General features: G+C 36.6%; 1 protein-coding gene across 2 annotated transcripts in view; it reads left to right on the top strand.

The window, feature by feature from the left end:
* Positions 1-26,650, top strand: part of HS2ST1 (heparan sulfate 2-O-sulfotransferase 1) — a 200,201-nt gene that overhangs the window by 141,104 nt on the left and 32,447 nt on the right. For both annotated transcript variants that reach the window (XM_025389006.1, XM_025389015.1), the window contains exon 2: positions 17,157-17,395. In XM_025389006.1, the coding sequence (XP_025244791.1) occupies positions 17,157-17,395 (239 nt within the window). The remainder of the gene's footprint in view (positions 1-17,156; positions 17,396-26,650) is intronic.

Here is a 26,650-nt window from a genome sequence, read left to right on the forward strand (position 1 = left end):
AAAAAAAAAAAAAAAAAAAAAAAAAAAAAAAAAAAAAAGAAGTTGTTCTGAAAGTGCAGTCCGTGTACCATAGGGATCCTTAAGACTCCTTTAGGGCTTTCACAAAATAGTTCACAACTATTTTCATAATAATTCTACGATGTTAGTTGCCTTTTTCACTAGTTGATATTTGTCCTCATGGTAAACAGCAGTGGTGGTACCAAACTGTACTAGTAGGCATTGTGTTTTTTTGCTACCTTTCTCTAACAGCCCAAACCCTCAAAAGCCATTTTCACATAAGAATGTCCATCAGAAAGCAATAATTTTATTAAATCTTGACTATTTTGTGTATGTCCTTAATATTCTGTCACAATATGGAAAGTACATCAAGCACTTCTGCATACACAGTACAGAGATTGTCTTGAGGTAAAGCACTTGTGTGATTGACTTGTGCTGTGGTTTGAATATGGTTTGTCTCTACCAAAACTCATGTTGACGCTTGGTGCTGAGAGGTGGTGGTTTAAGACGCGTTTGGATCATGAAAAATCTGCTCTCATAAAAGAATCAGTGCAGTCTTGAGGGAGTTAGTGAGTTCTCACTCTCTGAGGACTACGTTAGTTACAATGAGATCAGGTCGTTATGAAGCAAGGTTGCCTGTTTCGTTTGCGCTCCTATTTTCTGCACGTGTCAGTTTCTCTTCCATTCCTCCATCATTTTTTGATGCAGCATGAAGCCCTTACCAGAAGACAGCAGATATGGCTGCCCAGTCTTGAACTTACCAGCCTAAAGAACCAGGAGCTAAAGAAACTTCTTTATAAACTACCCGGTCTCTGTCATAGCAACAGAAAATAGATTAAGACAAGTTGCAAGCTCAACAAGGCAATATTTTTCATAGAACACTGTTTTTACTTGAAAGAATGATCAACACACAAACTATGTTTATTCAGACCTGTGTAGTTGGGAGATATTTTCTCAACAATGAACAAAATGAACTTGTCGCTGTAAGGAAAACAGTTGACAGTATTAGTTGCCAATTATAAAATTCAAAAAACCTTGTATCTGCCACTATGACCATAAGAGTTTCCCAATACGTAGACTTCTCTGAGATTGGTGGTATTATAATGAATGTGATTTTTACAATTGTATAATTTTTGTTATACAATTCTAATGTATTAATATTTGGAGGATCTGTGTAACTCCATATACCAGTATTTTTCAAATGACAGTGCAAAGTCTATCAATATAACAATATATTCACTGATGTGAACATGAATAGTATATATTCATTAATATGGTTTTCTATCACTTGCAGTTAACTTTTGAGAAATTAATACTAGGTTTTAGTATAGAATTGAAAAAGAATATTTCCAATTATTTGAAAAGGCTACTAAAGTACTCCTTTTCCAACTGTATCTGTATGAGTCTGATTTTCTTCATTGACTCCAACCCAAATAATATATGATAATCTTTTGGAGAAGCAGATATGAAAATCCAGTAGTCTTCTATTAAGCCAGACATTTTAAAAGATTTGCAAAAATATAATGTTACACTGAATTTTTTTGGTTTTGGAGAATTTTTTCACGAAATCGTGTCATTTATGCTGACATGTCATATTGTTATTTTAAAGTGAGTTAATGTTTCTCACTTTTAATTACTAATGTGCTATTGCTAGATGTAACCCACATAAACCAAAGCTCTTTGGTGTCCTTAACAATCGTTAAGTGTATAAGAGGCTCTGAGACCAATGAGTTTCAGAATGCTGGCTTATAGGATATGATTCATATTCCTAGTATGGTGATTAAGACACTGTGATCTGGCTTCTGCCCACTTTTCTGCCTTATGTTTTACCTTGCCCTTTATCTTTCTCCTATCTTCTAAGCTTATTAAGAACCACTTTGAGGGTCTATGTGCACTATTCAGTGTTGCCCTCCAAGGACTTTGCTTATGCTTTTTCCCTTTGCCTAGAAGGTTTCTTTGTCACCCAGAAGGCACTTTAAAAAAAAAAAAAAAAAAAGGCAAAGTCTCACTCTGTTGCCCAGGCTGGAGTGCAGTGGCACAATCTTGGCTCACTGCAACCTCTGCCTCCCGGGTTCAAGCGATTCTTATGCCTTAGCCTCCTGAGTAACCAGGATTACAGGCGCCCACCACCACACCCGGCTCATTTTTGTATTTTTAGTAGAAATGGAGTTTTACCATGTTGGCCAGGTTGGTCTCAAATTCCTGACCTCAGATGATCCACCCGTCTTGACCTCCCAAAGTGCTGAGATTACAGGCATGAACCACCGCGCCTGGCCCAGAAGGTACTTTCTTATCTCAGTCACCTTCTCTGGATCCTTTCCTAACCATCCCGTTTTTGGGACCTCAATTGCATCTTGTATAAACTTTTTTTTATAACGCTGTACCACCAAACTCTAAGAGTAGGTGTATGTCCAGAACCTGGTGCAGTACTTATAAATTAATAGAGTCCTGTAAATCTTTATGAAATTATTTGATGAATTCAGTGGAAAAAGCTTGGTTATAAATGATCATATCATTCTCACTACTCAAAGATACATAGAACAGTATGGCTATGCTCAGTTACACAGTAATCATAAAAACTGTATTTTGCCGTGCACAGTAGCTCATGCCTGTAATCCCAGCACTTTGGGAGGCCGAGGTGGGTGGATCACGAGGTCAGGAGATCGAGACCATCCTGGCTAACACGGTAAAACCTCGTCTCTACTAAAAATACAAAAAATTAGCTTGGCGTGGTGGCGGGCGCTTGTAGTCCCAGCTACTCAGGAGGCTGAGGCAGGAGAATGGTGTGAACCCGGGAGGTGGAGCTTGCAGTGAGCCGAGATCACGCCACTGCACTCCAGCCTGGGTGACAGAGCGAGACTCTGTCTCAAAAAAAGAAAAAGAGAAAAAAAAAAAAAGCTATATTTTTTGTCTTAAGGTAAACAAATACATCTGGGTGAAACTGAATAAAATAGGATTGTGGGAGAATAAGTAAGCATCCTACTCCCTTCCTCCCACCCAGTTGTTACTGGCCTGCTTCTGTCTCTATTTCTGCTTCTTTTGATTTTGTTTGAGCTTGGGGGTGAGTGGGTGGAGGGAGTCCTCCAAAAACACATCTGTACTCTAGAGGAGAAATTGATAGCATAGCTTTATGGAACTTATCTCAGGGTTATGCAATCCATAGGTCCCCTGATTTCAGCTCTCATCAGTGCAGGAATCCTTTTTCCATCATTCTTTGACAGTTCCTCATGCAACCTCTATATGAGTATCTCCAGAGACTAATAACTTACCACCCCCTAAACTGCCTGTGTCTTTACTTTGCACTACTAATTATTTGAAAGCCCATTCTCTCTTGATCCACAGTCACATCTTTTTTTCTGGAGTAATACTACAAAAAGGATTCTGCCTCTTTTTCACAATAACTTTTCAAGTATTTGAAGAGACTGTTAGTCATTTTTATGGATTTTCTCTTAGCTAAGTGCACTGTTTTTTTAAAGAGTTTTTTATGTGGCATGATCCATCCAACTCATTCCCATTCTGGAGTACTCTAGTTTTTAATGTGTGCCTGAAATGACACATAATAGCCCTGTGTGACTGAATACAAATTTCTTAGCAACTGTTCCTTCCTGTGACTTGAAACAGTAATTACTGTGTTGTGGTTAGGAATATAAGCTTTGGTGTCAGACAGATGAGGGTGTGAATTCTGACTTTGTTCCTGACAACTCTATAATTAATATCTCTGAGTGTGAATTCCGTAGTATTACCATATAGGATTATTGTAAAATTTAGGTGAAGTAATGTACATTTAAACATGAACCATTGGCCGGGCACGGTGGCTCATGCCTGTAATCCCAGCACTTTGGGAGGGGAATCATGAGGTCAGGAGATCAAACTATCCTGGCTAACACGGTGAAACTCCATCTCTACTAAAAATACAAAAAATTAGCCAGGTGTGGTGGCAGGCGCCTGTAGTCCCAGCTACTCAGGAGGTTGAGGCAGAAGAATGGCGTGAACCCAGGAGGCGGAGCTTGCAGTGAGCCGAGATCGTGCCACTGCACTCCAGCCTGGGCAACAGAGCAAGACTCCGTCTCAACAAACAAACAAACAAACATGGAGCATTGTTCCTGGCTCACGGTAAAGGTTCAAAGTAGAAGCACTTGTTACACTGATAACTATATGCCTATTGACACAGCTTAAAATTGCCATTTTTTTTTTGCAGCTGCTTCACATTACTGTTAATATTATAATCATTATGCTAGTATATTTGTTGTTTATCAGCTTGTGCTACTACTCAGGCTTTTATGCCTTCTCCAATTAGCCATCCCCACATCTTGAAAGCCAGCTCTGTCGTTTTAAGGCTGAACTTATTCAGTGTATTTTCCAGAAGGTTTTTCTCCAATTCTTGGATCCAGAAGTATTTTGTTCTTACTTATGGCATTTGTTACAGTGGCATTTGTTCAATTTCCTACAAGATAGACATTGAAAATAGGAACAGTTCACTTGAAAACCAGTTCGCTTGAGAAATTTAGAAAGAGATGAGGGATAATATGAGATTAATGTCTTAATAAAGCTCAAGAAAAAGGAAAAGCATATATAGTTGGACTCCCCATTTTGTATCAGTGTATTTATTTCAAGTGACTGAGACGAGTAAAGAATGAAGCCTTGAAGTCAGCTTACCTATGATTTTTAACTATGATATTTTGTATTTTAAAAATAGGTACTTGGTGCAGGCATTATTGGCAGACAGAAGTAAAAGGCTAGGGTGAACAGGCTATGGGCGTCTGGTAAAATAATTTTTTCCCAAAAATACTATGGCAGTTTCATTCCCAAAAGATGGATGCAGGTAAATCTGACTCTGGTCAGTACAATCAAGGCAAATTGGTATTTTTCTAAACTGTGAATTGGGAGAGGATTCCACTTATAATTTGAATAACAGGTCTCATCTCTATACGTATGTTGGTATATTTAAAGAAAAACTTAGGCCCTATATTAGACCTACTTCAGACCTTACAATCCGTATAGTAACCCATAAATAAAGAAAACCTTTGTATGTTGTGATTTTTTTTCCCTATTCAAGAATAATACCTAGAATATTATACAATTACTAATTTGGGGAATGATATCAATAATCATGTTGTTTTTGGCTTTGGTTGTGGTTTTTTATAACTTTTAAAATTTTGAGATAATTATATATTCACAGGAAGTTGCAAAGATAATACAGCATGTTTTGCTTTTTAACACCTAGAAGACAACCATCTTCTGTCCCTCTGTTTCACTTATTTACCATGTCTATTTCACAGGAATGTTGCAGGAAACAATTGCAAAATGCTTTTGCAATCCCAAAATAAAATGCATCAAAAAATTTTAAAAGGCATTTGCAAAAAAAAAAAAAGATATTTCTATGATATTGTAATGCTGTATTTAAGTATAAGGCTCTACCTCTTTCTATAATAGAAATAGACAAAATCTCAGACAATCAGTATAATGTGGAACACGAGCTCTAGAGTCACATTGACCTGGAATGGTGTTCTGACATCAGTAAACAGCTGGTGATCACTTAAAGAGACTCAGTTTTCTTCTTTAATTGGGGATAATAATTCTGCCTCTTAGGTTTGCTTTAAGAATCATGACATGATGTATATAAAACACAACACAGAGCATAACAGATGATATACATAAAACACTTAAAGCATAGTGAGAATTCAGTGTTAGCTATTACCAATACTATTTTTTCATGTAGATGATTAGTGTGTTTCTCAGATTGATAATAAAAGAAGGTTATAACTTGTAAGGATTTCACATTTTTAAATTAATGTAATAACTATAGAAAAGTATAGCCAAACTTGGCAAGTACATTTAGTAAAATATAACTCATATTCCTTTAACGTAGTAACCTTAGCAGCAACACAAAAAGAAAAGAATCGGTGGCTTTTGGATTGATGGGATATTTAACAATTACTTTGATGTTTTTATCTAATAGATCGTCTCAAGAGCATTAACTCCAGTATATTTTTAGTGATAACTTTATCACAGATGAAGTTGTGAAAGAAAATTTGATATTTATTTTGTAATTTTGTAATGTATTTTCAGAATGTTAAGAATTAACATATATTTAATGTGGAAGCATAATGTTTATGTAAAACATATATCTAACAAGGGCCCACAAAAAATTATTGTACATGAAGATACTCAATAAATATTTGTTAAATTGAGAATAAATGACTAATTTATAAACTGTTAAATGTTTTATAATTTCTGTTTTTAATATTATTAAAATGAACCTGTATTATAAGATCTTAATATTTTGTGAGTACTTATTTTTGGTAGGTTTTTTTGAAGTGAAATAAACATAAATTAGCCATTTTAAAGGGAACAATTCACTGGCATTTGGAACATTCACAATATTGTACAAGCACCATCTCTATCTAGTTCCAAAACATTACTCCAAAGAAAACACCATAACCGTTAATCAGATGCTTTCCATTTCTCCCTCCCCCATTCCCTGGCAACCACCAATATATTAGTATATACTGTTTCATTTTTACCTGTTCTGGACATTTCATATTAATCCAATTATATGTGACTTCTTAACATATTTTTTATGTTCATCTATATTGTATTACTAACATATATGAGTACTTCATTCCTTTTTATAGTTGAATAATATTCTATTGTTCTGTATATACTACCACAATTTATTTGTTCATTCATCTGTTGATGGACATTTGGATTGTTTCTACCTTTTGGCTATAGTGAGTTAGTGCTTTAAACATTTATAAGTATTTGAGTACCTGTTTTCAGTTCTGGGCCGGTATATACCTTGGAGTAGAATTGCTGAGGCATTTGGTAATTCTGTTTAACTTTTTTGAGAAACTGCCAAACTGTTTTTCATCTTGACTTCACCATGTTACATCCCCTCCAGCAATGTATGAGGGTTACAATTTGTCTACTTCCTCACTAACATTTGTTATTTTTCTATTCTTTTTTTTTTTTTTTTTTTAAGTTTTTGGTTTATCTGTTTTTAATTATAGCCATCCTAGTGTGTATGAAGTGGTGCTTTGTTGTGGTTTTGATTTGCATGTCCCAGGGACTAATGATGTTGAACATCTGTTCATGTTTGTTAGTCATTTGTATATCTTCTTTGATTATTGATTAGAGTCTGTTCTTTTCTAAAGTCTGCATACAGTGCTATAAATTTCCCTCTCAGTCCTGCCTTAACTATGTCCCACAAATTTTGATTTGCTTATTTTCATTTTCATTCATGTGAATGTATTTTTAAAATTTCCCTTGACACTTCTATTTATTTGTCTTCTGTTTTTTTTTTTCACTTCTGTTTTCTTTTTCGGCATTCCTGTGGGTTACTTATATTTTTTTAGAATTGCATTTTGATTTGAGTTTAATGTCTTTATATAGTTTTTTTATGCTTGTTTTGTGTATTTCATTATATAAATGTCACTTGTCAGTTCACTGCTATCATTTTACCAATTCAAGTGAAGTATAGAAACCTTACCTCCACTTGTCTTTTTCTTCTCCCTCACTTACAATGTAATTGTCTTAAATATTTGCTCTGCCTTCATTTAGAGCCACATCACAGAGTGCCATAATAATTTTTCCTTTATCTGTCAAACTTGCTTTTGAAAACTCAAGAGGAAAGGGAAAGTTTATTGTATTTACACATATTTTTACTCTCCATTTTTTGTTTGTTCTTTTTGATGTTTTAAGATTTCTTCTTTTATCTTTTCCTTTTTGTTTATAGAGTTTTTTAAAGCCAATCTTTTAGGGTAGGTCTACTGGCAATAAATGCTAATTTTCTTTCATATGAGTTACTTTCCCTTTCATTCCTGAAAATTATTTTCTCTAGGTATATGATTATTTTATTTCAGCCCTTAAAAAACATTGTGCCACTTCCTATTGCCTCCATGGTTTGTGATAAGAAATCTGCTGTTAATCCAGTTTTTTCTTGTAGGCTTCATATAGGTGCATTCAAGATTTTTTTTTTTTTCTTTTTGTCTTTTGTTTTCGGAAGTTTGATTATGATAGGTCTTGACATGGATATCTTTGGGTTTACCTTATTTGGAGTTTGTTCAGCTTCTTAATCTAAATGTTTATGTCTCTTGCTAAGTGTGTAAAGTTGTCAGCCATAATTTCTTTGAGCACTTTTCAACCCTGCTTTCTCCTGTCCTTTTAAGACTGTGACACCAATGTTAGATCTTTTGTTCTAGACCACAGTTTCTTGAGCTTTGTTTGTTTTTGTTTTTCCTTTTCTTGGTCTGTTTTCCCACCGCTATTAGGTTCAATAATTTCTTTTGTTTTTTCTTTCAGTTCACTAAAGTTTTCTTCATGTCTTCCATTCAGCTATTGAACCCATTCACTGAGCTTTTTATTTTAGTTCCTGTATTTCCATTTGGTTCTTTCTTTTTTTTGAGACAAAGTCTCGCTCTGTGTCCAGGCTCAAGTGCAATGCCGTGAACTCCGCTCACTGCAACCTCTGCTTCCCAGGTTCAAGTGATTCTCCTGCCTCAGCCTTCTGAGTAGCTGGGACTACAGGCATGCACCACCACGCCTGGCTAATTTTTGTATTTTTAGTAGAGACAGGATTTCACTATGTTGGCCAGGCTGGTCTTGAACTCCTGACCTCATGATCCACTGGCCTCGGCCTCCCAAAGTGCTGGGATTACAGGCGTGAGCCACTGCTCCTGGCCTGGTTCTTTTTTGTATCTTCATTTTCTCTGCTGAGATTGTATTTGCTCAAGCTTTCTATTTTTTTTTGTTTGGTTCAAGCATGTTCACAATTGCTCATTAAAGAATTTTTATCATGGCTGCTTTAAGTCTTTGATAAATTTTAACATTCCTATCATTTTGATGTTGGTCATTTCTTGATTGTATTCATTGAGTTTGAGATACTGCTGGTTCTTGGTATGATGAATAGTATTTGATTGAACCCTGAGCATTTTTGTATTATAAGACTCTGGGTCTAATTTAAATCTTCTGTTTCCTTGCTTGGACTCCACTGATACTGCAGAGGTGCCTTTTTACCTGCTGCCTGAGATGAAAGCCCTGACCCTGTACTTGGCCTTCTCTGACATCACTCCATCAGGGATATTGGGCATTGTGAGGGTGGAAGTCTAGACTCCCTACTTGTCCTGTAGAGTTGGTGGTGGGGCCGGTTTATCCTATGAAATTGGCTACTGTAGAGTGATTATTATCTAAGCTTCCTATCTTCCTTTCCTGGTCCTTTGGCTACAGAGAATAGGTTTTTATAGGGATTCTTTTGTCTGTACCTGTTTCCAGGTTGCCAGCTTCTATAGCTCCAAGTCTGGAATATGTGAGGCATAAGTAAAACTTAGGGCAACTCAGCACTGTATTGTCCTCCGGTCCCAGGGGTTCTAGTAGTCTACTGTCTTCTCTTAGAGTCTTATATTTGTTTTATGTATTGTGTGCCAGGTTTTTAGGTGTACTTAGAAGGGGCAATAGTGAAACGTAAGTCTACTCCATCTTCCCTTAAAGTGGAAGTCACTGTTAGCTCTTTTTTATAGGATGATTCATAACTTGTCAGTTTGAATGGTACCATATGCATCCCTTGTTGACTGTCTGGAAACCACACAAGAAAGCATTTGTCGGTGTTCAGAATCTCTGTCTCTGCCTTGCATATAGAAATTTATTTTGTTAGTCCCCCATAGTGATTGTGCTCAGGGAGACTGATTCAAGCTAATAATACTCTTTTTGAGACAGGGGCTTGCTCTGTCATCCAGGCTGGAGCGCAGTGGCGTGAACATGGCTCACTGCAGCCTCAAACTACTGGGCTCAGGCAATCTACCCACTTCAGCTTCCCGAGTAGCTGGGACTACAGGCATGCACCACCACACTCAGCTAATTTTTAAAATTTTTTAGTAGAGACAAGGTGTTGCCGTGTTGCTCAGGCTGGTCTTGAACTCCTCAGCTCAAGTAATCTTCCTGCCTTGGCTTCCCAAAGTGCTGGGATTACAGACATGAGCTACCGCACCTGGCCAGGCTAACAATACTCTTAAGAAAATAATGTATACAGTCAGACAGTTTACTTAATTTGCAATGATTACAAAATATTACTTCCATGAGGATCAGATGGTGTTTGGCTGGGCAGTCAACTCACAGTAAGTGATGGTGAAGCAAGAATTAGTTAAATAGCCTCACAACAGCTTTCTTTTGTTTCATCTGTATTACTCCCGATTCCTCATTGTGTATTCATTTTATGGGGAATAAGTTACCTGTCAGAGCAGTATGGAGAAACTAGAATTGTCATGGAGTTGCGTGTCCATCCTCAGTTGGAAATAATAGTGCCATTGATGCCTGGCTTGCCTGCAATTTCCATGACTCTTAGATTGCACCCCGTGTGATCTGTAGGCTATACATTTTGTGGTGAGCCTGAGATAGCTGCATAGCAGATTCTCTATACATTTGGGTCTTGAACAATGTGGGAGCTAGGGCACCACTCCCCACCCCTGTATCATCAAATCTGCATGTAACTTTTGTCTTCCCAACAACTTTTTAAAAAATTTTTATCTTAAGAATTTTTTGTTAGTATTATACTTTAAGTCCTGGGATACATGTGCGGAACATGCAGGTTTGTTACATAGGTATGCACGTGCCATGGTGGTTTGCTGCACCCATCAACCCATCATCTACATTAGGTATTTCTCTTAATGCTATCCCTCCCCTAGCCCCCATCCCCCAACAGGCCCCAGTGTGTGATGTTCCCCTCCCTCTGTCCATGTGTTCAACTCCCACTTATGAGTGAGAACATGCGGTGTTTGGTTTTCTGTTCTTATGTTAGTTTGCTGAGAATGATGGTTTCCAGCTTTATCCATGTCCCTGCAAAGGACATGGACTCATCCTTTTTTGTGGCTGCATAGTATTCCATGGTGTATATGTGCCACATTTTCTTTATCCAGTCTATCATTGATGGGGATTTGGGTTGGTTCCACATCTTTGCTATTGTAAACAGTGCCACAATAAACATACGTGTTCATGTATCTTTATAGTAGAATGATTTATAATCCTTTGGGTATATACCCAGTAATGGGATTGCTGGGTCAAATGTATTTCTGGTTCTAGATCCTTGAGGAATCGCCACACTGTCTTCCACAATGGTTGAAGTAATTTACACTCCCACCAACAGTGTAAAAGTGCTCCTATTTCTCCACATCCTCTCTAACATGTATTGTTTCCTGACTTTTTAATGATTGCCATTCTAAATGGCATAAGATGGTATGTCATTGTGGTTTTGATTTGCATTTCTCTAATGACCAGTGATGATGAGCTTTTTTTCATATGTTTGTTGGCTACATAAATGTCTTCTTTTGAGAAGTGTCTGTTCATATCCTTCACCCACTTTTTGATGGGGTTGTTTTTTTCCTGTAAATTTATTTAAGTTCTTTGTAGATTGTGGATATTAGTCCTTTGTCGGATGGGTAGATTGCAAAACTTTTCTCCCATTCTGTAGGTTGCCTTTTCACGTTGATGATAGTTTCTTTTGCTGTGCAGAAGCTCTTCAGTTTAATTAGATCCCATTTGTCAATTTTGGCTTCTGTTGCCATTGCTTTTGGTGTTTTAGTCATGAAGTCTTTGCCCATGCCTATGTCCTGAATGGTGTTGCCTAGGTTTTCTTCTAGGGTTTTTATGGTTTTACGTCTTACGTTTAAGTCTTTAATCCATCTTGAGTTAATTTTTGTATAAAGTGTAAGGAAGGGGTCCAGTTTCAGTTCTCTGCATATAGCTAGCCAGTTTTCCCAACACCACTTATTAAATAGGGAATCCTTTCCCCATTACTTGTTTTTGTCAGGTTTGTCAAAGATCAGATGGTTGTAGATGTGTGGTATTATTTCTGAGGCCTCTGTTCTGTTCCATTGGTCTGTATATCTGTTTTGATACCAGTACCATGCTGTTTTGGTACTGTAGCCTTGTAGTATAGTTCGAAATCAGTAGCATGATGCCTCCAGCTTTGTTCTTTTTGCTTAGGATTGTCTTGGCTATGCGGGCTCTTTTTTTGTTCCATATGAAATTTAAGGTAGTTTTTTCCGATTCTGTGAAGAAAGTCAGTGGTAGCTTGATGGGGATAGCATTGAATCTATAAATTACTTTGGGCAGTGTAGCCATTTTCATGATATTGATTCTTGCTATCCATGAGCATGGAATGTTTTTCCATTTATTTGTGTCCTCTCTTATTTCCTTGAGCAAGGTTTATAGTTCTCCTTGAAGAGGTCCTTCACATCCCTTGTAAGTTGTATTCCTAGGTATTTTATTCTCTTTGTAGCAGTTGTGAATGGGAGTTTACTCATGATTTGGCTCTCTATTATTGGTGCATAGGAATGCTTGTGATTTTTGTACATTGATTTTGTATCCTGAGACTTTGCTGAAGTTGCTTATCAGCTTAAGGAGATTTTGGGCTGTGACGGTGGGATTTTCTAAATATACAATCATGTCATCTGCAAAGAGAGACAAATTGACTTCCTGTTTTCCTATTTGAATACCCTTTATTTATTTCTCTTGCCTGATTGTCCTGGCCAGAACTTCCAATACTGTGTTGAATAGGAGTGGTGAGAGAGGGCATCCTTGTCTTGTGCCGGTTTTCAAAGGACTTCCCAACACCTTTAAACTTAACTATCAATGGCTTACTGTTTGTCAGAAGCCTTACTGATAACATAAACAGTTGATGTTTATGTTATTGGTATATTGGCATATTACATGCTGTATTCTTGTAATGCTATATACTATTTTCTTTTTCTTTTTCCTATTTGTTTTTTGGAGACGGGGTTTCGCTCTGTAACCCAGGCTGGAGTGCAGTGGCATGATCTCCGCTCACTGCAAGCTCTGCCTCCTGGGTTCACGCCATTCTCCTGCCTCAGTCTCCTGAGTAGCTGGGACGACAGGTGTCTGCCACCATGCCCGGCTAATTTTTTTTTTTTTTTTGTATTTTTAATAGAGACAGGGTTTTACCATATTCGCCAGGATGGTCTCAATATCCTGACCTCGTGATCTGCCCACCTCAGCCTCCCAAAGTGCTGGGATTAAGGTGTGAGCCACCGCGCCCAGCGCTATATACTGTATTCTTACAATAAAGTAAACTAGAGAAAAGAAAATGTTATTTAACATACAGGAAATATAAAATATGTATTTTTTTAATTAAAAAAATTTTTTAAGAGATGGGGGTCTAGCTATGTTGCCCAGGCTTATCTCAAACTCCTGGGCTCAAGTAATCCTTCTACCTCAATTTCTGAGTAGCAGTAGCTGGGACTACTGGGGCATTCCACCATGCCAGGCTCTGAGAAAATATGTTTTCTATTTGTTAAGTGGAAATAGATTATCATAAACATCTTCATCTTTGTCATCTTCACATTGAGCAGGCTGAGGAGGAAGAGGTGGTCCTAGTCTTGCTGTCTCATGGGTGCCAGAGGCAGAAGAGATAAAGGAGGTAGAAGGCAGGAGAAGCAGGCACACTCAGTGTAAATTTTATTGAAAAAAAAAAATCCACGTATTGGACCTGTGCAGTTCTAAATCCATGTTGTTCAAGGGTGAACTGCAATTTATTACTCAAACATGAAGAAAACATTCCGTCAAAATGTATCCTAAGTATTTTGATTATGCTGCCTACATTCTAAGTGCACTACAAATGTGACGTAACTAATAAACTTTCTTCAACGATTTAAGAAAGCCTCAGAAGAGGCTGTACTAACCAGATGCAGAGCATCTTTGCTAAAAAAAAAAAATTATAACTGTCTAATACTGACTTAGTAAATAAAGAAAATGACCATATTGAAAACACCCTTACTGATTTTAAGTACTGTCACAGGAGAAGAAAGATAGTAATTTATCATCAATAATAGTTACTGCTATTCAACTGAGATATGGTTTAATATTACTAACAAAGTTGTTCTTAATTTTCCATACAATTTTTACCTTTTTATGTAGTGTTAGGCCTAACATTCTATTAATAATTGTTCTATATATTTAAGCAAAATAAAAACACTTGAGAAATAGAAAATGCATATAAATACTATTCGAATGAGGAAAGTAGTGATTCCAATATTTCTACCTTTTCATAATTTAAGACATTTCTAAAATTGTGTGAAATATAGTTTATATAATTTAATAGACATAATGAACCAAGAATAATAATTACTTTTTGAAAACATGTTTGTTTCATGACCCTGCCAGAGGTGTAGCAAAGTTGAAGAGGTAATTATAAAACAGTTTTGCAGTTTGTCTCATGTTTTTTTACAGATAAAATGAATACCTGCTTATGAAATAACACAAAACAATCTTTTTTTCCAAGTATTTGATTTGAAGAAAAAACTAGTATGAGTAAATTCAGCATTGTTGATTGTAAGTGAATCTTTTTTTTTCTTTAGCGCAAACTCCTACTTGTGTGAGTAGGTGAATCTTTTAAAGGTAATTTCACATATATCTGTGTTGCTGGAAGAAACCTCTCACATTTCTGTCAGCACTTGAATGCCAACAGTCCTGTTGTATTTCCCTTAGTAGAAAAGGGGAGGGTGTTTGGACATAACATTACCATAATAGTTTTGAACTGTTTGAACTTCTAAACAGCTGCGGCAGTTGTTTAGAACATACGGTTCCTTTAAAATTGTTGAATATAATAATGTTCAGGCCAGGTACAGTGGATCACACGTATAATCCCAACACTTTGGGAGGCTGAGGAGGGAGGATCACTTGAGACTGGGAGTTCAAGACCAGCCTGGGCAACATGGTGAAACCCCATCTCTACAAGAAATACAAAAATTAGCCAAATGTGATCGTGTGCACCTGCAGTCCCAGCTACTTGGGAGGCTGATGTGGGAGAATAACCTAAGCCTGGGGAGGTCGAGGCTGCAGTGAGCCGTGGTCACACCACTGCACTCCAGCCTGGGCAACAGAGTGAGACCCTGACTCTAATAATAATAACAACAATAATGTTCATAGGTTCTCAGTAAAAATTAGTTGAATTTAATCTAAGACAACTTCCAAATCTTGTATTGATGCTTATAGTATGTTACCTTGATTTGTAGGTTTATTTATAAAGCACTGTTGATTTGAAAAATACTATGGTATGTGCTTCCTTAAAGTTTTCTTATTCTTAGTTTATTTTATGGATTATCTTTTTCTATTTGCCTTTTAAATATTGGTATTATCTAAGATTCTATCCTAGGGTCTCTCTCTGTGCTACATACTATATATTGTCTAGGCAGCTGTCTGTCTGCTATTTGAACCTTTATTCTCAACTGTACACCTGTATGCCCAATGATCTTATATCTCCTGGATGACCCAGGCTATCCAACAATGTATTCAATATTAAGCTCATTATCTATTTCTCTCCCCATTTTCAGTTCACACCTCCCCCCAGAATAAAAGAGTATGTATATTTGCATATAAATACATAACACATATATATATCTATCTCTCATATATATACTTCTTTTTTGGAAAGCCCACTGCTAGTAAGCAGCAGGCCTGGAATTTTTAATTCAGGTTTTTTGAATGCAAATCCTCAGCTCAGAGTGTACTCTATGTAACATGGTGTCCATGTCTTTTCAACCAAAATCAAAGATGCATGCTCTGACAATATTTGAAGTTTGCACTTGTTGCTGTAATTATACCACATTGCTTTTCATCTTACTTTATTAAGTTGTCAGCATCATAGGGGACACTAATAACCACACATGCAATGTAAAACTGCAATTATGATAAATATAATGAGACATGTAGTATAAGATAGGTGCATGTATATTTTTTAAAAGATGGCCAGGCGTGGTGGCTCATGCCTGTAATCCCAGCACTTTGGGAGGCTGAGGTGGGTGGATCATGAGATCAGGAGTTCGAGACCAGCCTGGCCAAGATGGTGAAACCGTGTCTCTACTAAAAATACAAAAATTAGCTGGGTGTGGTGGCGGGCACCTGTAATTCCAGCTACTCAGTAGGCTGAGGCAGAGAATTGCTTGAACCCAGGAGGCAGAGGTTGCAGTGAGCCGAGGTCACACCACAGCACTCCAGCCTGGGAGACAAAGCGAGACTCCATCTCCGAAGAAAAAAAAAGCTGGAGGGAAACAGATGATTTGTTCTAGTCAGAGCTATCAGATGCTTCCCTGGGTAGCGACTGAGTTGAAATGTAAAGGTTGGGTGGGGAAATGGAAGACTGTTCAAGATAGGTAAGATAGCTTGCACAAAGACTTGGGGGTTAAGAGAGTACATGCTGTATGTGTAACTACTCCTGTGCAGAGTATTTGCAGTCTTGCTAGAGATTTCATGCTCCTCATTTCCTTCTTTCCTCTCCTTTTCTTGCATCCTTATTCATATATATGTATATGAAAATATATATATATTTGAATATATATTAGAATATATAGATATTTGAATATACAGAGAGATATATATATTTGAAACTGAAGTTTGCATTAAATAGAGAATACTAGGAAGCAAAATGTAATTGCTTTGGAAACCACATAGTAGATAGGTGATTTTAGAGGAACCATGAAATTTAAGGGAAAAGCATAGCCATGTGATAAACATAGTTTCTAATGCAACACCGAAAAGAAAAAGGATTTGTGGTAGTTTGTTTCTACTCTTGTTAAGTCATATAAGCATTTATAATCACTGCACCGCTACATTTTTATAAACCAGAGAATAACTAAATTGGGTAATAAATTTCAAAACCTTTTCTTAACTTATAAGTAATTCTAAGTTCATTTTTTTACTGTGAAGTATAGTATTCCATGCAATCTTTGTGTGAGAATTAATTTAGGCTGTAGGAATTCTATTAGAATATAAAGTGACTTTTGAACTACACTAAAGTATTCTGTGGTCTGTGCTATTCTACACTTGTTGACTCTTTATTCCTTTGTTCTTGATATGCATATGTATTATCCTTCATAAGGAATTCTGCAGCTTTGGTCCTCAAAACATTTCTTCAACAGCTCTTACCCAGTTCTTGAATAGGAAGATTATGTTCCAGGCTGTACAGCTGTTTTAGAATCAAGTAGATCCTCTTAGAAACCCAAGCAATTTACCCATGTTTTCCACATGCCTTGGTTCTTTGCTTTTGTTTTTTGTTTTCTTTTTTGTATCTTTTCTAATCATGGTTCAAAGTTCAGTGTTCATAACTTCCTTATAGTGTCCTTAAAAACTTAGTTTGTATCTGTTTTTCTTTGCAGAAAGGGCTATTGCAAGACATGAAGTCCGAGAAATTGAGCAGCGACATACAATGGATGGCCCTCGGCAAGATGCCACTTTAGATGAGGAAGAGGATATGGTGATCATTTATAACAGAGTTCCCAAAACTGCAAGCACTTCATTTACCAATATCGCCTATGACCTGTGTGCAAAGAATAAATACCATGTTCTTCATATCAACACTACCAAAAATAATCCAGTGATGTCATTGCAAGATCAGGTAATTACCACTTAAGGAATGCCCAAATGTTTTCTAAAACTTCCTCACTCAAATTTTCTAGCTCAAGGGGATAAAGTATTTTAAAGGGATGTGAGTTCTGATCTCAATGGATCATAAGCCTTTTAGGGGAGAGGGCCAGCTAACTTTTGTGTAATTTTACTCGACAGTATTTGACACATTTCCTTGCATATAGTATGTACTCAAATATTTGTGAAGTAAATGATTAATGAATAGCTTGAATTTTTGAGGAGAAAATTGATGTTCCTCAGCATAGTATCCTTTTAAAAATATAATTTTGGCATGATACCCTGCAATAAAAATTATTGTCTCAACTTATGACAGAGAAATATTTGATGGATACTTGTACTCAATTTTGTCACCAGTCCCTCTTTACTGGATATAGATAGAGATACAGAGAGAGTTTATATATATAGCTTATAAATGTATATATAGTTTATGTATATTTATGTATACATAAAAGCTATAAAATCCTCAAGAACAGGGATTGTGGCTTCTTCAACATCTTACCTTTTAAATTCTCAAGAAGTTTTAGATAAACAAATGAACAGATAATTTTGTGAAATGGCTTTAAGAAAAGTAGAGGAAATTATCTTATGAAATAAAATTTGCTCATCTCTTTAATAGTAGTAGCATACATTTCTCCCACACTTGGAGTTTTGATTGCAATTATAAAGTTCTCTCTATAAATATGGAAGGGCATGGGAATTCCACCCCATGAGAAGGAAAGATAATGTTTGAAAATACTACTTAGGATCAAATGCCAAATTGGAGTAGGCTTATTAGAAAGGTGTTCGTGATGGTCCTGTAGTTATAACGATATTTATGTGTTTGAACTTGTTACAGAATTGACTGTTATCTCACTATTTAGCATAACTATAATCCTTACACTTAAACAAGAGAATTACATTGACACATGAGACTAAGGTTGGCTTTCTTGCTAGAGAGCTGTTTATAAAGGCTAGTGTTATATGGTATGTCATCTGCCCATGTAATTTTTGGCTCTTTGCAGGATCCTGGAGTACTATTTTTCATAGAATCAAAATTCCACATCTATCGGCCAAACCAAATAACTCTTCTATAAATGGGAAGAAACATGAGCTGTTTTTAGCTATGTGTGTCATAAAAACTATTCATTATGTAATATTGTGTATCTCAAGGGCAAGTATCCTAAATATTCTGTTTTTATACAGTGTGTAGTGGGTTTTAAATCTTTTGGCATTATCGCTTTTCAAAATATGCTTTGGTTTAAAAGGAATATATATTCATGCTTAGATAATAATTTCAGATTTATTCAGTAGTACGTTTTAGAAAAATAATGTTAATTTGTTTGTTCAGCATTACAAAGTTTCCTGGTAACTACAAGATGTCTGGCAATGACATCAACCATTATTTTCATGAAATGTAAATCTGGAGGAGCTCACCACATATGACATTTATAGGCATCATGTAGTATATTTTCCCAGCTGCATTTGGATGAGATAAAACTTCTGTTTTTCTTTTAGTAACTTGTTAGTTATATATAGGATAAAAAGCAGGAGAGAAACATAAATGCTATCTTAAAAGCAATTGGATTACAGAATGACCAACACTTAAAAAATGTTTGTATGGGGCAGAGTAAAAGAATAGTCTTAATCATTAGCTGACATACTTCAGAATACCAGCTGGTAGTTCAAAACCTGATCTTAATTAAGAATGGCTTACTTAACAAATGTTCTTTATATACCCTATCTCCAGTTCTGTGATCTCTTGTTCTATGTAGACACAGTTCTTCAAACAAGTCATATTTACTGCTTCCCTTTCTTTCATGTGACATGTTTTCGTGTTTACTTCACTTTTAATCTAGTAAGCTTCATCTAAATGTAAACTCTCAAAATTGCACTGTATGTTTTGAAATAATTTTTAAATTATTTCATGTTATATCAGAACCCCATCTGATATAACACTTTTATTTTAATATCATGTTTTGTTGTCTGTGTGTACTGTTCTCAGCTACCTTTTTTTTTTAATTTTTTATTTTTATTTTTGGAGGCAGAGTTTTGCTCTTGTTGCCCAGGCTGGAGTGCAGTGGTGCGATCTCAGCTCACTGCAAACTCCGTCTCCCACGTTCAAGCTATTCTCCTTCCTCAGCCTCCTGAGTAGCTGTGATTACAGGCATGCGCCAGCACACCCAGCTAATTTTTGCATTTTTAGTAGAGACTGAGTCTCACCATGTTAGTCAGGCTGGTCACAAACTCCTGACCTCAGATGATCCGCCCACCTCGGCCTCCCAAAGTGCTGGGATTACAGACGCCTGGCCTGTCAGCTGCTTAAATAAGAATTAAATGAACTATTTTGCTCTTCTTTCTTCTCTAAGAAATAGTTTCTAATCAAGTACAACTTAAAAGATGAGATATTTCTTAAATCTGTTATCTCAAGCTTCCATGTAAAGCTCAGTTTACTCATAAAAATATTTTGAGATATTACCTGATCATCCTCTTTATTCCCTCACCTTACAATCTTAGTTCAATCTGCTTGATATCTACCTTTAGCCTCAGCTTTCCTAGACATTTTTTGTACATATTGTATTAGGTATTGTTCTAAACTGTTTATCTGCTTAATTACTTCTCTCAAAAATTTTAGAGGCAAAGCCCAAATATTTTTAGTCTGGTATAAAACCACTCAATGTATAATAGTTATATGTATTCTGCTATCCTTAGAAATAGTTGTCAACTCTGCTTTTGAGTTTTTCATTTATTTATTGTGTATGTAATATACACAAAGGTTGTACTACATTTTTTGGGTAAATACCAAAGAAATAGAAAGCATGGCCACATCCTTGAAGGTACTTATTTAAAATTTACTTGAGAACATAAAACATAAACACAGGGGCTATGAAAACAGTTAAAATAAAACATCACTTTGTGGTGATCTCACTGAAATATTTAACCAAAATGTTCCCTACCAAAATGGTTGATTTGGACCTAATCCTGAAAAACAAATTAATGTTGTAGGATATTCTACAGAACAACTGAATTCTAAAGTGTCAATATCATAACAACCAAAAAAGTTGGAGGGAGGCTTCTGTAGACTAGAGAGACATAGAAACCAAATGTAATGTATGGTCTGATCAGATCCTTGATCAAAAATGATAACATCTTTGTTCATAGACAATAGTACATGCTGAGGTAATTAGGGGTTAAATATGAATGGCAACTATTTGCTTTCAAATAGGTCAGAAAAAATTGAGTATGTATGGGCATACATAGAGAAAAAAGATAAACAAAAGTGACAAAATGTTAATAATTAGTGAATCTGGGTGAAGAGTACAGGGATGTTCACTGTACTATTTTTTCATCTTTTCTGTAGTTTAGAAATGTTTTAAATAAAAAGTTGAAAAGTTAAAAGAAGGATCTTAAAAGATAAACATTTGAGAATATAAGGTATGAGAAACTAAGCAATTAGAATAAGGCGTGGACTCAGTCATTAAAGATATTTTTGAGATGGACTTTACTTAGTTAATAGATAGGAATTGGCAAGAGATGGGTAATCAATCAACTCTTCTAGTTGAAAAATGGAGTTTGCTTTGCTGTCATGTAAATATCTTTACATTAGAGAACATCATGTCTTTAAAGTAGCCATACCAAATACGTGATTAGCAACATCTTTTATGATTTTTCAAAAAAATTCTTTTTTGCTTTCATATGTATAGGTCTACGATTATATTTAACTCCTTTTGTTAAAACATTGGAAATATCTAGAATTTGTATTCTCTGAAGAACAACGTAAATTTTTTTCTTTTAATTCACTCTCAAGCCAACTTTAGGTTATCTGCATTAGAGCCCACGGTTCACCAGGAGTTGCAGATACTTTTCAGAGCAGCACTTTATATGAATTTTCTCCACCTATAATATGTATGCTAATCACTGGTTAAAATGCAGATTCAGATTCAGAAGGATCAAAATGGAGCCCAGTTTTCAATTTCTAAACAACTCCCACTTGATGCCAAAATTAATGCTGCTGGTCTTTAAACTGCGGTTTGAGTAACAAAGATCCAGATGATGATTCTCAGTAGGGATATGGGAAGATGAATATTTTAGTCTTCCCAGGATGGTAGGGTACTTATCTTTAACTTATTATTCCTACCTCCCCTACAAAATCCACATTTCTTACTTAGACCCAGAGGCCCTTTTTAATCTAGCCCTTGTGTGCACCAACTTCTTACCCACTAGCCACACTGGCCTTGTGTTTCATTGAATGCGCCAAGCCTTTCCCATTTTAAGGACTCTGCACTTATCCTTTCCTCTTAGAATGCACTTCTCCTGACTTCTTCAAGAGTTGGCTTCATGTTATCCATTTAAGGTTTAATGACATCCTCTTAGAAAAACCATGCCTTTCCATCCTACGTATTAATTACCTCTTCTAAGTTACTGTGTACCATATCACTCTTGTTGTGTCTTCTCTGGTACTAATCAGCTTACTAACTTATCTTACATATTGGTTTGTTTACTGCCGGTTTTTTCCTCTATTACAAGATCTTTAAGGACAGGAACTTTGTCTGTCTTGTTCACCACTATATCCCTTATGTTTAGCATAGTGCCTGAGACATAGTAGAAACTACATTTTTTGTTAAATAAATGCTGAATGAATGAACAAATGGACCAACATAGATTTTGATAGCGGTAGATGATAATAATTACTGGCAGAGTGAGCCCCTCTGATTGACAGCAGTATGATCTATTCTTATCTCTCAGCTGGATTGGGAACCAGCCCCCTGCCATATACTCCTAAAATAGGTTGAGCAGCACAGCTCTGAACTTTGGTGAAGATATGTTCAATTACTGCAAACTTTTCTTATATTTTTATCCAACCACTACTTTGTTTTCCTGTTAGTGTAGAAAACTTTCTTCCTGGCTTAGTCTCATAAAAGTACCCACAGCCATACAAGAAATGTTTAAGTAAATGCATCAGTGGGAGTTCAGTATATAGTAATTACTCAAGTTAATAGTAGCATTCATTCAACAGATAGTAATTACAGAGTTGGAATTTGGCCAGAATGTTCAGGATGGCATCCCTGCTCTTTTAGATGGTGAAAACAAATGCTTTTGTGATCACAGATAATCATAATATTGAGGTTGATCTGTTAAGAATATAGGTCAAGACACTACTGTTAGTGAGATGGGTGCTTCTTAGCTTTTTCCTGTAACATCAGTTCAGGTCTGATTCAACTAACAAAAAACCCCAACACCATTACCTATATTGTTTGTGTTTTTCCTTAAGGTCTCTTCTTATTTCTTGCTAGCCCGACTTAAGTCATCAGATCCAACAAAAATCACAGTTTACTCTCTGCTTCAGGCTAGCTGCTTTTCATGTACTATATCTGACTACTGCATCTGACTACATTCTTCTTGGTAACATATTTCAATCAGAGTATGAAAATTTTCTATGACTTAAGTTACTATAGTGGCCTTATTTCTTCTCCCATGCCAGAGTTTTCAGTGTCTTCAGTCTCCTTAACTTTAATTGATACTATTAAGTTTTGCTCCTTTTTTGCCTATCACTTTACCTTTCATTTGTGCCAAGTATAGTCAGTAAGAATCCATAAAATGAACAGTAGAAGTTTGCTTACCTAATCTCAGTGTCCTCTTCTTACTCCTCTGTATTTTCGAACCTTACCTCAAGGTCTTCGGCAGCATGCCCAAGAGAAATACCAGAAGAAAACAAACTGAAAGACAAAGCAAGTGGTACAGGGAGGTGAGAAGGCAGATCATGACAGAGCAGAACTGGGACTAGACTGATGAGAGAGAAAAGATGAACGTGAAAGAGTAGAGACCAGGAAAGTTATGGAGAACTAAGGATAAATGTTAAACGTGTAAAAGGAGAAGTGGCCGAATTAATACTTTAAAAATAAAACGTTTGAAAGTACTGTTTTTCAAAGGGAGTTACTTATATTATTTCCTTGGAGAACAGTTTTGAAGAGGAGATAAAGATAATATGGAATTTCAGCAGTATGTAAATGATACTTTTTTTTTTTTTTTTTTTTTTTGGAGACACGGTCTTGCTCTGTCGCCCAGGCTAGACCAGGCTGGAGTGCAGTGGTGCGATCTTGGCCCACTGCAACCTCCACCTCCCGGGTCCAAGTGATTCTCCTGTCTCAGCCTCCCGTGTAGCTAAAATTACAGACATGAGCCACCACGCCTGGCTAACTTTTTGTATTTTAGTAGAGACGGGGTTTTACCATGTTGCCTTGGCTGGTCTCAAACCCCTGAGCTCAGGAAATCTGCCTGCCTCAGCTTTCCAAACTGCTAGGATTATAGGCATGAGCCACCACACCTGGCCAACATTTTCAAATGCTCAGACTGTTTTCTAGATTAGTGTGAATCATGTTAGCCGTATTGACATTATTTATTTGCTTCACACTTTTTTCTTCATAAAGAGAAGGTAAACCTCAGTTCAGCATCTTTTGATTTACTGCAAATTTTAAATCAGCCACAGCTATGTTAATGAAACTTTAACATATTGCCTTAGTTAAATGCTGATGAGATGAAAGAAAAATACATATGCCAGATATATTACATATGTAGCCTTTAGTATGCTTTTAGTTTGAGCTTAGAAAGAAATTCTGTGTGTTTCGAGGACTTTAACAATAGTAGAGGCCAGGTGCAGTGGCTTAGGCCTGTGAGCACTTTGGGATTCTGGGAGGCTGAGGTGGGAGGATCGCTTGAGCCCAGGAGTTCAAGAACAGCCCTGCTAACTACTCTACCAAAAAAAGAAGAAAAAGAAGTTAAATCTTGGCTGGGCGTGGTAGTGCATTCCTGCAGTGCTAGCTACTGTGAGACTTGAGGTGGGAGGACCACTTGAGCCTAGGAGTTAGAGGTTACAGTGAGTTATGATCATGCCACTATACTCTCCGGCATGGGTGACAGAATGAGATTCTGTCTCAAGAAAGAAAAAAAAAAAAGAGAAAAAACAATGCAGTCTAGAAAATTTTAAAGCAATAATAATCACCTGAATTTACCTCAGATAGCGTGAATTTAGGAAGTAAAATTCAAAATCCTACATAGATATTTAGACGTAGTCTCTTGGTTTCAACCAGGAGTACTCAGCAACCCCATTGGCTACCCAAGATAATAAAAAGACAAGGGAGCAAATGTCAAGGGTTATTGTTAAAATGGTTGTCCAGTAAAGAGAGTAGTGATCAGGGTGAATTGGAAGTTGATATGATAATAAAGTTAATGAATGAATTCACAAGGAAATAAACAATTGTGAGAGTTATATCAACAGAGCTTTGAGATGCTAGAGAGGTGGAGTAGTTTTGAATGACTGGATCTGAGGGATTGCCTTAGTAGTGGATAAAAGTTGAGATTTTCAGTGTCCAAGTTGGTTAAAGCAGAATCATGATATGGGGGAGGAAGACAGAGCAATATGACCAAATAGAGGCCTTCAGCAATTGTCCCCCAGCAGGAACATCAAATTGAAAAACTGTCCACACAAAAAAGCACCCCCGTAAGAACCAAAATCAGGTGAGCAATCATAGTACCTAGTTTTAATATATTAAGGAACGAAGCACTGAAGAGGATAGGAAACACAGTCTTGTATCTCCTACACCACCCCTCCCCCATTCCTCCTGGTACCTGCCACATGGTGCAGAAAGAGAATCTGCACCCTGGGGATGGGGAGAGCACAGTGATTGTGGGACTTTGCATTTGCATATGGTGCTGCCCTGTCACAACAGAAGGTAACATGGGGCAGAGCTCAGCTGGTGCCCACAGAAGGAACATTTAGACGGCTCTAGCCAGAGGTTAATCTTCCATCTCAGCAGTTAGTATCTCAGTTCCAGCAAGCCCGGCCACCATGGGCTGAAGTGCTCGGGGGTCCTAAATATTGATAAAGGAGTCAATTCAGCAAGAGAATGTAAAATGTTTAAACATATGTCTATCCAACACTGGAGCATCCAGCAAACATTACTAGAGCTAAAGAGAGAGATAGACCCCATTACAATAATAGCTGAAGACTTAAAGACCCCTCTTTCAGCACTGGACAGAACACCCAGACAGAAAAATCACAAAGAAACACCATGCTTAATCTGCAACATACACCAAATGGACCTACTAAATATTTACAGAACATTTCATACCATGACTGCAGAATACACATTCTTCTCAACACATGGATCATTCTCAAAGATAGATCACGTGTTAGGTCACAAAACAAGTCTTAAAGAGTTCAAAAAAAAATTTGAAATAATATCAAATATCTTCTCTGATCACAGTGGAATAAAACTAGAAACCAATAGCAAGACACATGGAAATTAAACAACATGCTCTTGAGTGACGAATGGGTCAATAAAGAAATTAAGAAGGAAATTTAACAATTTCTTAAAAGAAATGAAAATGGAAATACAACCTTCCAAAATGTATGGGATACAGCAAAATCTGTGCTAACAGGAAAGTTTATAGCAATCAGTGCCTATATCAGAAAAACAGAAAAACGTCAAATAAACAACCTAGTGATGCATCTTAAAGAGCTAGAAGAGCAAGAGCAAACCAAATCCAAAATGAATAGAAGAAATAATGATGATCTGAAGAGAAATAAATGAAATTGAAACAAAAAAAATACAGAAAGATCAGTAATCCCAGCACTTTGGGAGGCCGAGGCAGGCAGATCACGAGGTCAAGAGATCGAGACCATCCTGGCCAACATGGTGAAACCCCATCTCCACTAAAAATACAAAAATTATCTGGGTGCTGTAGTCCCAGCTACTCGGCAGGCTGAGGCAGGAGAATTGCTTGAACCCGGGAGGCGGAGGTTGCAGTGAGCTGAGATCACGTCACTGCATTCCAGCCTGGCGACAGAGCAAGACTCCGTCTCAAAAAAAAAAAAAAAGGTTTTTTGAAGAGATAAACAAAATCAAGAAACTTTTAGTCCAAGATAAAAAGGGAGACCTTACAACTAATACCACAGAAATTCAAAGGATCATTAGAGGCTACTATGAGCAACTATATGCCAGTAAATTGGAAAACCTAGAAGAAATGAGAAGCCTTGTGGTAGTGTAGACATTACCCAGCTTCCTGGGCTTTTTTCACTTTGTGTTGAAGGACACACATTGGATGAGATATCACTCATCCTCAGGAGAGGGTTTAGTTTAATATTGACCATTCTTAGGAAGCTTCATTGGAGGAAAAAGAATATTTGAATTTGTACCTGACTCTTATTTCTGCCTAAGTCTTTCACCACAGTATATTCCAAGCTCGTACT

Source organism: Theropithecus gelada, chromosome 1 (genome assembly GCF_003255815.1).
Source record: "Theropithecus gelada isolate Dixy chromosome 1, Tgel_1.0, whole genome shotgun sequence".
In the NCBI taxonomy this organism is placed as follows: domain Eukaryota; kingdom Metazoa; phylum Chordata; class Mammalia; order Primates; family Cercopithecidae; genus Theropithecus; species Theropithecus gelada.